The following is a 15,015-nucleotide window of genomic DNA, read 5'->3' as shown; positions in this document are numbered from 1 at the left end:
AAAGGAGTGAGGGAGAGGGTAGGGGCCAGCGAGCTAGGGACCCACCGGCCCTTGGTGGGTCAGAGACGAGGCCTTGGCTAGTTTTCCAAGGAGCTGTTGGAGGTAAGTGTGGCCATGGCCGAGCTCCAAGTAATGGCAGAGCAGGACCGGGAGAGCCTGGGGAGGCTCCTGGCCCCCTGGGGCTGCCTCTCCCTCCTCTGCCCTGAGCCTCTTACTCCACCCCCTCCCAGGTTCTCTCAGGTTGGGTTTCTGCCTCATTAAGCCACAAGTGAGCCGGCTCTCCCACAAACGGGCATCTGTCCCTTTAAGGCAGACACCTGAGCCTACCCTGTGACTGTGTGACTGTTCCTTGGAATCCCAGATTGGTTTTCACAGCTGGGCTGAGGGGGTGGGGAGCAGCTGGTCTGGGTCTCCCTGGGAGGACATCGCGGCCCTTCCTGGCCCTGGGATTCTGCGACCGACCGGGAATTCTACCTGCTCGTAATATTCACCATCGTAATAGCCCCCAACGGTTTGTCAGGTACTATAACCCACTACCCCTTACAAGCCCCAAGCGAGATCCCTGGAGGCCCTAAGCACTAACAAGATCTTAGTGCCTCAGAGCAAAATGCACCCCTACCCCCCACAACTCGTGATTCAGGTACAAGCTACACTGAACTCTAAAACACAAATAAGGAAGTTCCCCAAGATTCAGACTTTTCCCGTGTTAGCTGCTTCAGTGCTGTTCATTGATTACCAGATTTTTCTAAAAAAACTCCTAGTGCCCTATTTGGCTGCTACCTCCAGCACGCACAGTTTACCTATGGGTGGCCCAGTCCCGGGTGTTAATGCCAGTGTAACCTTAGCAGGTAAGAGTGGTCACCTATCCTCGATGATGACACAGAGGCCTTGGGAGGCCATGGGACTTGTCCAAGTCACCAGTCAGTAAACGGCAGAGCTGGTATGACACACACCCCTCTTTCTGGCCCGTCTTCATCTTTTGGGCTCAGCGTGGTCTGAGAGCGCAGATTTGAGTTCGACTGCCTGGGCTCAAAAGCCAGCATCATCGCTTACTATTTACTAGCTGACATCCTGGGGCAAATCAGTTCTTCCCTCTGCGTCCTGTGGCTCGCTGCGTAAGGTGGAAACACTACCAATTCCCATTTCATGCTGGCCGGGAGGGTCAAACGGTGCCCAGCTCAGTGCACTGGTCTCCTTTCCTGTCATATTTATAGGACCAGGGCTTCTCCAAGCACTCTGCCTGTTGAGTTCTCACAGCAACCCATTTTACAGAGAGGGAAACTGAGGCACTGAGCCATTAAGGCATTCCTTCCAGGTTACACAGGTAGCAAACGGTGGCAATAGTAAGACCTCGCCAATGGTTGTCGGTATTTCATGCCGGCTGAGCGTTCCATGAAACTGTTTGAATGGTGGCACTTGCCGGGGACTGTCACGGTCCTTTCCCTCACGAACTGGGTGTGTCCCTGGAGGGCAGGGCAGCATCGCGGGGGACACAGGTATGCTGGGGCCATGGACTACCCCCTTTGGCGCGAGGACGGCGGCCTCTCAGATCGCCCAGGCTCCCATCCCTCCCCGGCTCTGCCTCTGCCGCGGGGTGGGCGGAGCGGGCGGGGCCGCTAGCCTATAAAAACGGCGCGCCCCCGAGGGCCTGACACTGACGACCGACCGTGGCCATGGCACCCCCGAGCCTCTCGCGGGCTCTGGGCCTGGGCCTGCTCGCGCTCTGCCTCCTGGCGCTGCCCGGTGACGCCCGTGCCCGCCCGGCGGAACGCAGAGTCGGAGAACGCCAGAACCTGTCACTCAGCGACCCGCAGGTGCAGAAGGCAGCGCAGGCGGCCGTGGCCAGCTACAACATGGGCAGCAACAGCCTCTACTACTTCCGCGACACCAGGATCCTCAAGGCCCAGAGTCAGGTGTGGTCGGGCGGGCGGGTCAGGGGCGAGAGGCAGCCTCCCACCAGGCCAGCAAGGCTTTCAGCCGGTGGCCAGGTTGAGGGGGTGCCACGAGAGTAATGGGGACATTTTCATACGATGTATTTTTTAAATCGGATTAATGCCAAGAATTCATTATGAACGACCTATCCAGCTTTCAGTGGACGGGATCCAGCCCTGTCTCACTAGCCTCACGGTAGCCCCCGCCCTGAGGGGCGGACTGGGGAGAGGGGAGTGAGGGAGATGGGGGCGGTGGGCTTCAGGACATGTGCACACCTGGGTCTCAGCTTCCTGTGTGGCCCGGGCCTCCGCCCCTCTCCCCAGGGGTCGCCACCAGAACTTCCCCATCCAGGGTCTGAATCCCGAGGCCCAGCCCAGCATGCCGAATGTGGAGAGAGGGGAGAGGTCTGGGTTTGGGGTAGTTTTCCGGTGCCCCTCACCCGCTCCTGCCCTCCCTCCCCAGCTGGTGGCCGGCATCAAGTACTACCTGACCCTGGAGATGGGGAGCACAGCCTGCCGGAAGAACGTGGCCACCGGAGATGGCGTAGATGTCACTACCTGCCCCCTGGCCACAGGCGTGCAGGAGGAGGTAACAGCCCCGCACCCCACTGCCCAGCACCCAAGGCCCTAGATTGTCCGGCCCGAACTGGTCTGGTTGGCCAGGCTGATGTCTGGCTGAACCTGTCCCTGTCACCTGGATGACTCACTCACCAAGCCAGGGTGGGGTACAGAGAGGAGGAGACTGGGGCTTCTCCCTCACAGGAGCGGGCTAGCAAGATCTGGGATCTGGTCCCGGCCATCTGAGTCATTGTCCCTTTGGACCAGTGACTGCCGCTCTCGAACCCCAGAGCGAACCCCAGAGCACAGCGTCGCAGGCTAAGGATGGCAGTTGCCAGGAGTCAGGCCTGGGGCCCCACCCACCTCTCCTTCTCTCCCTGCAGAAACTGCGCTGTGACTTCGAGATCCTGGTGGTCCCCTGGCAGAATTCCTCCCAACTTCTAAAGCATAACTGTGTGACCATAACCTAGACCCCTTCAGGCACGGGAACTGGAGGGAGCAGGTGCAGCGCGGAAGGCACACATCCATGGATGTATCTGTCACAATAAAGTGCTGCCGGCTTCTCACATTGGACTCTCCTGAGTGCTTCACTCCCCGCCCCCCAGGACTCAGAGTTCCCAGCCTGTGACAATCCCATACCCGCACGTGGGCCAGAGATGGCAGAGTCCCCACAGGCCATGAGACCTTGAGGGCAGGGACAGTGGCTTTCAAGTATACACTGTGGGCTATACGCCAGAGGGACTCCCCAGTGCTTTGCCCCAGGCAAGACTCCTGGAAGGGGACGGACAGGAAGCTCCAAGGGGACTGAGGTCACATCTGCCCACAGGAGGGATGAGGGGACAGATGCAATTTGATGTCGTTTAAAGAAAACGGAACTGCAACATTTTATGCACAACTGCATATGTGGCTACCATTCGTCCTCACTATATACACACATACACACACACAAACCACAATACACACTTGGATGCTCCAGAAACACAGGTGCACACAGAAGTAACACCCTCCACCCCAAGCAGCCTGGACATGTATACAGACCTCCAAACACATAACCCCAGAGAAACTAGATCCCTTGGGAGCACTAGGTGTGGGCCCCAGCAGGCCCTGGCGGGCTGAACTTTGGTGGCTGTGGACCTGGGGAATGCCCCTGCCCCGGTCTTCTGTCCCTCACCGCCCCCATCATGCCTGCCTCCAGCCCCCTGCCCAGTGCTAGGACCTAATGAAGAGCAGCCCTGGGTGCCAGGCCCTGCCCTCTGCTCCCAGAGGCTATGTAGGGGTAGGGATGGGGAGGCGGAAGATAGAAGTAACTTCCACCTGGAACACTGAGGAGCGAAGGGGCTGAGTTTGACGGGAACTAGGGGTGCAACGGAAAACCTCAGCCCTGCTTGAGCCTGTCAGACGAGACAGCTCAGCCAGCCCAGGGCCATGGAGTGTGGAGGTCGGCCTCCGCTTGGAAGGGCTCCCGTGGGCCACCTAGCAGGAGCCTCTGACACTGGGCAGGGGAAGTGGCAGGAAATGCTTACTCAATGAATGTGTGAGGTGGTGGGTGAGGCGAGGCCTGCGGATATCTGCCAGGTGGCCTCTCCACCCCCGGAATCAGTGCCCGGATCCCAGATGGCATCTCGTCTGCACAGTCTATTCCCGGGCCTCGGGCCAGGCGGTACCCCGGGCCGGGCCAGGGAGTGAGGCTCTGCTTCTGCCCGAGGGCCTGGAGTCTTCACCTCTGTCTGGCCCAGCCTAGAGGTGGTGGAGGGGGAGGGAGACTGGCAAAACCATCCTGCTCCTGACCTCATCCAGCCCGTACTGTGCCCTGGCCTCGCTCTACCAGGGACGAGGTGGCTGCCGTAGACGGTGCAACGCCCCACTCCGGTTGTGAAGTGCCAAGGCTGGGCTCGAGCCTGACTCAGCACTAGGTCTCTGGCACCGGGCCCAGGCCCTTGGGGACCTGGGTCAGAGCCTTACCTCCAACAAGGCCATGGGGACGGGCTCTGGGCATTTTGCCCAGGTTCAGGCTGAAAGTAGGGGAACTCATCTAAGCCCTAGACCAGGCAGGGTTGGGGGTGGGGGCGACCATTAGTCTCATTCTCTGCTTTCCTCCAACAGAGGCTCATCTATCCCCTCAACACACACACACACACACACACACACTCACATATACACATACGTTGTGTTCCCACCCACCCCCACCTGCACTCCTACCAATAGCCTGAGGCCAGGACTTGAACAGCCTCCACCCTGCTTCCCCTCACTTGGGTTCTTTAATGTGACCCCAGGCAGGGCAGGGTATGGCAATGACCTCTGACCTCTGAGTGCATGTTATCGCCATCAGGTCGGCACTCTTGTACTGGATTCTGAAGGTCTCGGTAGGCCCGGCTTCCTGGACTCTGAGCCCCTATTTCTGGAACCTACTGATCCCCCAGGCCCTGACAACCAGGGGCTGTTCCAGCTGGTTCTTTTTCTCCCAACTCTGGGGCCAGATGGACCTTCCTCCCCGAAGCAAGGTGACTGCCCACTCACCCCTCCAGCACCGAGCCCGGCCCCCTTTCCGAGTCACCTCTCTGGCTGCTGCTAATGCACTGTGGGCCCAAGCCAGGATGCAGGCCCTGGGGGTGGGGGTGGGGGGCTGGAGGGGACCAAGAACAGCGCCTGTCACACACAACACTCACACACACATACATGTACACCCGCCAGTGCACAGTTCCCCTGCCCTGTGCCTTGGCTTACCCAGGGAGGACACAGAGCCACTTGGGGTTTTAAAACTCTGTTAGGGCCCAGCCCTGTGGGCCCGACAACCACTCCAGCAGATGTAGGAACTTGTCCTGGCCCACCCTGGTGGGCAGCTTGCCAGAGGCCGAAGGCTTTCATCCCATGTCCCTCTCCATCGAGGGGTCACTTCCTGAAGTCCTCTTCTCCAGTCTGCAGGGGTAGGATGGGAGGCCGACTGAGCCAGTACTGGCCTCTGTCCTCTCGCCTGCCCCTGTGACCCTTAGGGGCACATCTGGGGGCGAGCCTCCCATGCCTGGCCTTCTGGGGTCCTCCCATGCCGGCCCCTCTCCTCTGGTCCTGCCCTGTTCACCTCAAATGCTGTGTCCACGATCTCGTCCAGGACGGATGCCTGGGAGCGGAATTTCTGTTGATGATGTTCCACCCCGGCCACCAGTTGCAGGAAGCGGAACAGGAGCTCTCGCTGCCTGGGGGCGGGAGGGGGGCAGAGGAGAGGCTGAGTTGACCTGCCTGGCAGGGCCCTTTGGGCTGCCAGAGCCCTCCCCCCACTCCAGCTCCTCGTGCTTGACACCCACCAGCCCGCCCTCACGGCTCTTCTGAGCGTGGCCTTTCGTGGTGCTTCTCTTCCACGAGTAAAAAGCCCCGCGCGTGCCTGTGCCACGGAGGACGCTAACCCTCCCGATTATCCCTCCCTCCCTCCACCCACCCGTCTGCTTGCCCCTCCAACTACCCCATACCTCTCTAGGCACCCACTCACCCATCGGCCCATTCATGCCCCCACCTACCCAGCCATCCACTCACTCATCCGACCACCCCAACCTTGTAGTTGCTCACCCACGCCCCCATCTACCTGCTCGTCCCTGGACCCAGCCACCCACCCCTTCGCCGTGTTGTGCAGTCAGTCATCCACCTCACCACCCCCCTCCCCAACCATTCATCCAGCCGACTACCCACCCATCAACCCCCTCATCACCTGCCTGTATTATAAATCCATCCGCCAAATGACACTGAAATAAATGAACACTGCCAGGTGCTCTGAGAACACAGAAACGAACAAGAAACCCTCCTTGCCCTTAAGAAGCTCAGCCTGTAGCAGAGCCAGGAAAGCAAACTGAGTGCTTACACTCGGGATAAGTGCAAACACAGAGTGCTGAGGGTGCCCGAGGAGGAAAACCCCATCCAGTACCAGGGATCAGAAAAGGCTTCCAGAGGAAGTGCCATGGAGCTGAGTTTGAAAGACACATGAGGGTTTGCCAGGCTTAGGCAAGGTTCCTGGTCCCCTACTCCAGAAGAACGGGGTTACGCTGGGGGCCAGGGCAGGCCTCAGGGAAGGAGGCTGTAGAGAGTGGATGCCTAAAGGCAAGCGTCTTGTAGGGTCTTAAATTCTGACGATGAAGGAAAAGCCCAAACTACTTTTAACAAAGACCACTAAGAAAGGAAAGAGGAAAACAAATGAACGACAACAACACAAACACAAACAGAGAGCACTCGTAGTGGAGGTGGACCAGTGGGGAAGAGTCTGGAGGCCAAGAACCCCCCAAGGAAAGTGTTACAGAGGTGCCAAGGGTCCGCTGTGCCAGAGGCCAAGTTGCTGGAACGTGGGGGGAGGGGCCGGGAGGGCCGGGAGGTGAAGCGAGCCGGATTGGAACTCAGCTCTCCCAAATCTTGGTCACTTGAGCCTGGCACTGGCAGCCAGAGGACACTCCAGTTAGAGAGGACAGTGTGGGCAAAGGCCCAGATGTGCCGGGGTGGGAGTGGCCGTAAGGCAACGAGGGAGGCTGGCAAAGACTTGATCACAGAGGGCCTGTTGGGGCTTGAGCTCTGATGGTGGGTGAGGAGAGGCTGGAGGCTTCCAGGAGTCAGGCTGCCCTGTCGGCTGGCTTAGAGCCAGACTGGCTGAGGTAGAGGGGGGCCCAGCTTTCGGAGAGAAGGTTGTCTGGGGAGCCAGGAAGCGGGAGTCTGTGCCGAGGTCCCCCAGCCAGGAGCACAGCCACAAGTCCCCAGCCGTCCTGGACCAATAGGCCAATTGATTCGACGAGAATGGGGTGTTGACCATCTGCCTCCCAGGCCTTCTCCCAAGCCGCTCCTCGACCCATCCTTCTCATCCCTCCACCTAACCGACCACTGCTCTCCATGGCCCAGCACAGGTCCTTAGCAATAGGGTTGCCGTGAGCGGGCCTAGTCCGTGTCATCTTTGGGTCCCTGGAACCCTCGCAGGGCCTGACCCAGAGCAAGGGTCAGGGATGCTCCTTGAGTAAACAGATGAGCAGGATCGCTGTTTCTCTGGGGCCTCTCCGATGCCCTGCGCTTGTCCTCAGCCTCGAGGAGCTCTCATGGCCCTCTAGGCACCGCTCGTGGGATTCTCTTGGCGACACAAGATGGCTCTGGGTGAGCAGAGGTCACTTGTGGTCTCCACCTCCACCCGTGGGCTCTACCTGAGCCTTGGCCCTCCACCCCCCCTTCCAGAGAGGTGGGCGATGTTCCTTTCCCTGCCAGACCATGGCCGCCCCTCCCTTTGCGCCTCCTTACTTCTCAGTCATGGTCCCAAATTTCTTCTCAATGAGCTGCTTCTGTTTGGTATGTTCACTCACCACCTCTTCAGGCTCTGGATGTAAAAAAGGGGAACGTCAAGGAGATGCCTGGATCGAGAGGAGGTAGAAGGAACCTTGTGTGTCACAGAGATATTCAAATGGGGCTAAAGGATGGGGCGCCTGGGTGGCTCAGTCGGTTAAGCGTCTAACTTGGTCATGATCTCACGGTTAGTGAGTTCAGGCCCTGTGTCGGGCTCTGTGCTGACAGCTCAGAGCCTGGAGCCTGCTTCGGATTCTGTGTCTCCCTTTCTCTCTGCCCCTCCCCTCACTCGCGCTCTCTCTCTCTCTCTTTCTCTCAAAAAATAAACATTAAAAAACAAAAATCAAATGGGGCTAAAGGAGTTTTTGTCCATGATGGCCCCAAAGAGATGGCTTCTCCACGCAGAGTGGGTATCAGTTTTGTTTGTTCATTTGTCTCTCCTTCTGGAAAAAGTCCCCCGGTTTTCCTGAGGAACCACTCCTGCGCCTTTTGGGTCCACACCATCCAGCAGGGGTTGACCCTGTCCCCCGACCTCCAAGGACATGTGACCCAGACCTGGCCAATCAGAACAGCCTATTCTTTTGGCTATAGTGATTGGTTCCAAAATCGTCAGATGATCAAAGAAAAGAAGCCTCATTTCTGGGTCCTTGTTGGAACAGTTGGAAGAAGAGGACCTCTCTGCTGGGCGTGCTAGGGATGCTAATTTGCAAGGATTTGGGGCTAGAGTGGCAGGTGGCCATTTTCCTAACACAAGGGAAGAACCACCCTAAGCACAAAACCACACAGAGGACTACAGAGCAGAGAGGTAGAGGGAGACCAACTCCTGACCAGCATTCGAGTCCTGGATCCAGCCATTCCTGCAAACCCCACACCCTGAATTTGCTAAGTAATTTGAGCCAATTAATTCCTCTTTTTCCTTAAGCATTTTTGCCCTGAGCGTCTAACCCTGATGGAGGGGGCAGGTGAGGAACCAGGTGACCCCTGGGGATCCTTAGTCCTCTAGTGTTGATGAGCCTAAGAGTGGGATTCTTGGAGCTCAGATTCTAAAGTTCTGAAGATCTTTAAGCAGGAAGCAAATCAACTGTCTCAACGTCAATCGTTCAGGAAATCGGCTTTGTAAAAATGAACATGTACAGGAAACTTCAATTTTTACTCTCAATCCACTTTGAGTGGGTCTAGACAAGTGTGTAGGCAGTCAAAACCATCCCATGTAAAACCAACCGCTATAACCTTTATAAGTTATTAGAAGAAATGACTGTTTGGCAAATCATAATCTGGCTAATTAGTCATTTCATAAAGGGGACTTTCAAGAATTGACTATCTGCTTAATTGGCTTTTAGAGGATCGCCTTAGAGCTCTTTGGACCAAAGGTCTAAGCTCTGTAAGTTCTCCCGAGTCTCAGATTCTCAAACTCTGCCACTGAGACCGGAATTCTGTGTCTGACCGTGGAAGGAGGGCCAGCACCTGATTTTCGGAGTTCGGTCAGTGAGTCATCCAGTAGATTCTCATGGATCCGGGCTGCCCTCTGGGAAGAAAAGGCTTTTGTCCTGCCAGAGTCCCCTGTCTGCCTTTTTCCGGAACACCCTCCACCCTTCCCTCCAGCCTCTGTGCCCACCCCTTCTGGCTTCCCTCACTGGCCCACCTGCCCCACCGCACTCAGTACCTCCTGCTTTATTTTCTCCAGGCCTTTGAGCAGAGCCATCTGGAAGTTATCCACCAGGACGGCGATCACCAGGCTGGGGATGGTGGGGGTGGGTAGTGGGGGTGGGTACTCTCAAGGAGGAGGCTGTAGGAGAGGCCCTGCAACCCTCCTCCGGGTTCGTTGTGGCACAACCAAGGGGAGATGACTGGAGAGGCTGGGCAGGGGTGCCCCAGGTTAGGTGGGGATTGGGGGTGAAGCTGGGGAGCAAAGTAGGGGTGGAGTCCTTACTTGAGGAAGATGAAGTATTGGATGATGATGTAAATCATGAGAATAGGGATGATGTACCAGGCGCCTGGGAGAGAGGGCGTCGTTCGAGCCGTGAGTTCCTTGACGGCCCTCCCTACACCCCTGCCAGCATCAGAAGCCCCACTTCGCATACGGGGTAACGGAGCCCTCGGGGTCTGCCCTCCCAGCCAAACCCCTGCCCTCCACCCAGCCTGGGGCCTGTCCCACCCTGGGCCCGGCTGTCCAGGTAGATGAGGGACCAGTCGTCCAGGGTGAGCATGGTGAAGAGAGTGAAGACGGTGGTGAAGATGTTCTGAAAGCGCTTGGGGTCAGATTGATGGAACAGAGCCCGGAGCACCACAGAGAAGAGGACTGGCTGTTCAGGGCCAAACCAGGCTCACAGGGTCCCGTCCACACCCCCCCCCCCCACACACCGCTACAAACCCTTCCACCGCAGCACCTCAGGCTCCCACCCCAGCCCCCACAGCACAGGATACAGAGGCAGGTAAACATGAGGATAAGGATAGCGGTGACGGACGGCAAGGACCGGACCAGAGTCCCGGTCACTTCCTGGAGGCTGGTCAAGAAGCTGTGGGCAGAAGTTGAGAGTGAGGCCGAATGAAGGAGCAGGGGTGGGGATCTGTGCCCAGCAGCCGGAGACTGCAAGTGCGGGCAGGAGGTCCCCGTTTTGCCTGGGGGCTTGGGACAGTCCAGCCCTCTCTGGAAAATGACTGATCTGAGCAGATGGCAGGAGGCTTATCAGAACTGGGCTGGAGCCTGTAGTCTCTTCATCCCCCATCCCTTAAACAGGTCACAGGAGACACGCTGGTTGCCCGGGCCTGTGTCCCCATCTCCTGCGGAGTCCCCGCACCAGGGTGGGCAACCGTGGCCCAGCTGACCTGAGCCTCCGCAGGACCCGGATGGCCCTCAGGGCCCGCAGGCTCTTGAAGACCTTGAAGATCCGGAAGACGCTTTGGTGGTAGACGAAGGAGAAGGAGTTGAACTGCAAAAGCATGAAGTCCAGCATAGCCATGATCATGATGAAGAAGTCTGAGGGCACAGCGGGGGGGCTGGGTGTCACTGACTCCTGCCCAGGCACCTGGCTCCCAGACCCCCTGTTCTCCCAACACCAACGCCCTCCGCCAGTCGGCTTTCATCCTCAGCCTCCTCTAGCAGTCCCGTGGCTCCCTCCACACACACACACACACACACACACACAGACACACACACCATCCTCACTCACCCAGAATGTTCCAGGAGTCAGAAAAATACTTGAGGCCTAGAGCAATGATCTTGAGCACAGCTTCCACTACGTAGATGCAGAGGAAAATGGAGTCCAAGGCCATGAAGTACCACTCTGCACGGACACAGGCGGCTCACTGGGGGCCACCCCCCAGCAACCTTAGCCCCTCTCCCCTCCTCCCCTCTGGAACCTCACACAGCCCTGCAGGGAGCACCCGGCTCTGCCCTGATGGCTGTGTGTCTTCACTGCTCTGTGCCTCAGTTTTCTTGTCTGTAAAGCAGTGATAACACCGTCCCTGGCCTGACCCCCTGAACTCAGGACTGATCTCCTGAATTCGGGAAACTTCTAGAAGCTTCTGTCAGTCAGTCTTACCTTTTAGAGACTAAGGAAGGAACTGCCGGAACCGAAAAAAGAAACATTTGAGAAAGACTGACGGCACAGAATCCGAGAGTTGCCAGAAAGTTCCTCTCAGCCTCATTATAATGTTAAAATCCTCCTCTGAATATTCATCCCCAGCCCCAGTAAAAGGAGTCTGCTTTCCCTCGTTAGGGGAATCACAGCTTTAGAAAGTATTTCCCTTGGGGCCTCCTGGGTGGCTCAGGTCAGGATCTCACGGTGGTTGGGGGGTTTGAGCCCCGCATCGGGCTCTGTGCTGACGGCTCGGAGCCTGGAGCCTGCTTCAGATTCTGTGCCTCCCTCTCTCTATGTCCTTCTCCCGCTCACGCTGTCTCTCTCTCTCTCTCTCTGTCTCTCAAAAAAGGAATAAATGTTAAAAAAAGAAAAGAAAAGAAAGTATTCCCCTTGATGTCTTTATTTCTACAGATAAAGATGACCTTGTGAGTTAACTCAACCTGGTGTAGTCTGCCTGTAACTCACCAAGCAGCAGACCCACCTTGGTCCGGTGACGATACGGGTCTGTCTCGTAGCATTTTTGTGAATATTACATTCATTTCACACAGAATAAGAATGCAGCCACTTTTATTCTCTCTTTAGTTAATGTGTGCTGTGGCAGGCCTTTCTTTCACCTTGCTACCAGGAGTCCTAGGGCCCACCTTCCCCAGTTTTCCACCCTCACCCTTCCACAGCATTCCAGGGTCTCCGGGCCCTTCTGGGAGACCCGGGTTCCCCCAGCTGCCCCGCAAAGCGGCGTGTTTAGGGTTGGCGCGCCACCTGGTGTCTGTATCACAAACAGCACGTCCTCCAGTTTTGCGGGCCTGTCTGTGGCTGACCGGTTGACCTCAGCAAAATCTCTGAGGCTCATCTTGAATACTGGGCAATGCTGTCTACTTCCCACGGGTCAGAATCAAATGAGCTAAGTTACATAAACCGCCCGACACTAGATTAGGCCCACAGGAGGCCTGGAACAAGATCTATGGCCGGCTCCATGTGAAAGGGGATTCCCCAACTCTTACCACCCCGGACCTCGACTTCGGCAAAAGTCTGGGCCACGAGCATGATAGTGTTGAGGCTGACGACGAGGAAGATGAAGGCTTCAAAGGGTAAGGACTCAGTCAGGTTCCTAAGCATTCCCCGGAGGCGCTGAGTGAGGTGGCTTAATTTTTCCCACAGCCTGTAGAAGAGATCCACGGTGTGCAGCTTCTTGTGGGCCCGCTGAGTTCTGGCGGCTATAAGGGGGACAGAAAGTCAAGTCTGTGTTGGAGGAGGAGGCATACTCCCAGACTGACTTGGGGTTCGTCTTCATGCCTGCCTGCTTGCCTACCATTCACTCACTGAAGTGCCCGTAGACTAGTCCTGTGCTGGTCCTGCGGCCACCGTCCTGACCCCTTCCGTGGCAGATGCCGGCCTGTTTGGGATTTGTGGTCTACTCAAGCGCATCTTGCAGGCTCGTGCTTCTACACCTCCAGGCCTTTCTCTACCCACATGGCAACTTAAGCACGGAAAACCCCATTCTCGTCCCTAACCCCTCGTCTGGGTAAACTCTCCCTCTCCCTCTGAGATCCTGCTGGAACATCCCCTCCTTTTAGCTGCCTTCCCTACTGCTATCCAGTTAGGCACCTGCCCCTCTCTGCTTGTTTGTGAGGCTGTTGCTCTGTTTACTGAACCGTTAGAGGCCAAGCTTGGGGGACTGTGAATTAATAGCTAAGGTCCCTCCTGCCCTCAAGGCCCTCATTCAGACAGCGGTTCCCAATCTCTGTCAAGATACTCATGGTTGAGTGGGGGCAAATGTGGACAAATAGAATCCACAGTGGTAACTGCCCTGATATGGTGGGCTAGTCTAGGATTGGTTGTCTAAGTGACCACCCCCAGTCTTGGAGCCCCTTGAGGGCAGGATTTTTTTTCTCTGTGCTTCCAGGGCCCAGGCAGGCCAGGCACCCGTATGAGACAAGAAGAAGTGTTCAATCAGTGAGTGTACATACGCAAGGCAATGACTGGATGAACAAGTAGCAGATGGCCTAAAGAGGTGCATCGTTCAAGGAACAAAAGATGGATGATGGACAGCCAGGTGAGCGGATAGCCAATGGAATATGCGTGCGGGTTAGAGTCATGCCTCGTGATCTGCCGAAGGTCAGTGCAGGGCCCGAGTCAGGCCTGAAATCGGGGCCAGGCAGTGGGAGTTGGGGCTGTGGGGAGCAGCGACTCACTTTTACGCTTCTGAAATTGCTCATCTTCTTCGGACCAGGTTTCCAAGGAAGTTGTAGAGGAGGAATCCTGAGGATGGACTTTGTTGGATATCTGGGATGCACATGAGTATACTACACTGAGGGAACGTCTCAAGCTGAAGGCCGAGTGCTGTATTTGTGCCATGCTGGGGTGGAGGGCTATTACGCTAGAATGGAAAGATGGTCTGGCCACACTGTGAGACCTGTGTGGGCCAAAGACTTGGGAGCTACCATGATGGTGCTCCCCATAGTGGTGATCACCAGGGAGATGATCATGACGACGTACAGCATGGTGGTGCTTGCCATGGTGATGCTCCTTGTGGTGGTGCTCACCATGGTGGCGCTCTGCATGGTGGCCATGGTGGCGTTTGCTATGGTGGCCGTGGTGGTGCTCACTGTGGTGTCTGCCGGAGCGAGGTATGCGATCCTGGTGGGACCCCGCATAGGAATGGTGGGAATAGGTCTCTCCATGATGAAGAGGCCCTCTGTGGTGGTGGACTTCAAGATGATGCTTACCATGTTGATGGACCTCACTGTGATGGTGAGAGCCACCATAGGGGTTGGAATCCTTACGGTGGTAAGGCTCACCTTGGTGATGGAGCCCACTATGATGGGAAACTTCGCCATGGTGGTGAGATCCACCATGGTGGTGGGACCCCCTATGGTGGTGAGACTGCTCATCATGGTGGTAGGAATCACCACGGAGGCGGGGCCTATCATGATGTCTCCTGCTACCATGGTGGTAATCACCATGAACAGTGCCATGAGAAGGAGCCAGGGCAAGGGATGTGGAGTGGTGGGCTCCACCATGATGGTGGGCCTCACCATGGTGGTGGGAGTGGCGGGGGTGGTGGGAATTGCCAGAATCGTGAGAGGAGGCATTGTCATGAGAGTCTGGATATTCACCAAGGTGGTGAGATCCACTATGATGGTGGGATATGCCATAATGCTGGGATGTGCCATGATGGCGGGACTTGTGATGGTGGGACCTACTGTGATGGGAGGACCCATCATGATGGTGGGACTCACCGTGGTGGTGGGACTCACCATGGTGGTGGGACCCCATGTGATGGGAGGACCCATGATGATGGTGGACTATGCCTTGATGGTGGGACCCGCCATGGTGGTGGGACCCACTGTAGTGGTGGGACTCACCATAGTGGTGGGACCCACCGTGGTAATGAGACCCACGATGGTGGTGAACTCCACTATGGCCTGGTCTGTGCTGTGGCGTTGGTGAGTTGGGGTGAGATAACACATCCAAATTATTGGTGTCTGCCTCATTTTGAGCTGTTTTAGCCAACGAGTGTTGATCCATGACTATGCTGGGACCTCTGGAACGAGGAGAGCTCAAGATGTGGGCCAAAAGACTCCTTCCTGAATTGTTCCTCCCACCTAAGCTGTGGCACTGGGGTTTCTAGGAAAGCCCGAGTCTTCTCA

General features: G+C 56.8%; 2 protein-coding genes across 2 annotated transcripts; one reads left to right on the top strand and one right to left on the bottom strand.

Moving 5' to 3' along the window:
- Window positions 1–1,641: 1,641 nt before the first annotated feature.
- CST6 (cystatin E/M) lies at window positions 1,642–3,055 on the top strand. The gene is made up of 3 exons (XM_027045506.2): window positions 1,642–1,913; window positions 2,395–2,520; window positions 2,873–3,055. The coding sequence occupies exons 1-3, from the start codon at window positions 1,674–1,676 to the stop codon at window positions 2,957–2,959; spliced, it is 453 nt and encodes a 150-aa protein (XP_026901307.1). The 5' UTR covers window positions 1,642–1,673; the 3' UTR covers window positions 2,960–3,055.
- Window positions 3,056–5,221: 2,166 nt separating this feature from the next.
- On the bottom strand, window positions 5,222–15,011 carry CATSPER1 (cation channel sperm associated 1). The gene is made up of 12 exons (XM_027045505.2): window positions 13,558–15,011; window positions 12,367–12,579; window positions 10,955–11,068; window positions 10,611–10,761; window positions 10,209–10,300; window positions 9,940–10,083; window positions 9,715–9,778; window positions 9,448–9,520; window positions 9,249–9,309; window positions 7,743–7,818; window positions 5,566–5,680; window positions 5,222–5,405 (listed from the first exon to the last, which is right to left on the bottom strand). The coding sequence occupies exons 1-12, from the start codon at window positions 14,891–14,893 to the stop codon at window positions 5,379–5,381; spliced, it is 2,466 nt and encodes an 821-aa protein (XP_026901306.2). The 5' UTR covers window positions 14,894–15,011; the 3' UTR covers window positions 5,222–5,378.
- Window positions 15,012–15,015: the final 4 nt, after the last annotated feature.

Source organism: Acinonyx jubatus, chromosome D1, assembly GCF_027475565.1.
Source record: "Acinonyx jubatus isolate Ajub_Pintada_27869175 chromosome D1, VMU_Ajub_asm_v1.0, whole genome shotgun sequence".
NCBI lineage: Eukaryota > Metazoa > Chordata > Mammalia > Carnivora > Felidae > Acinonyx > Acinonyx jubatus.
This window is presented reverse-complemented; position numbering and strand designations above follow the sequence as displayed.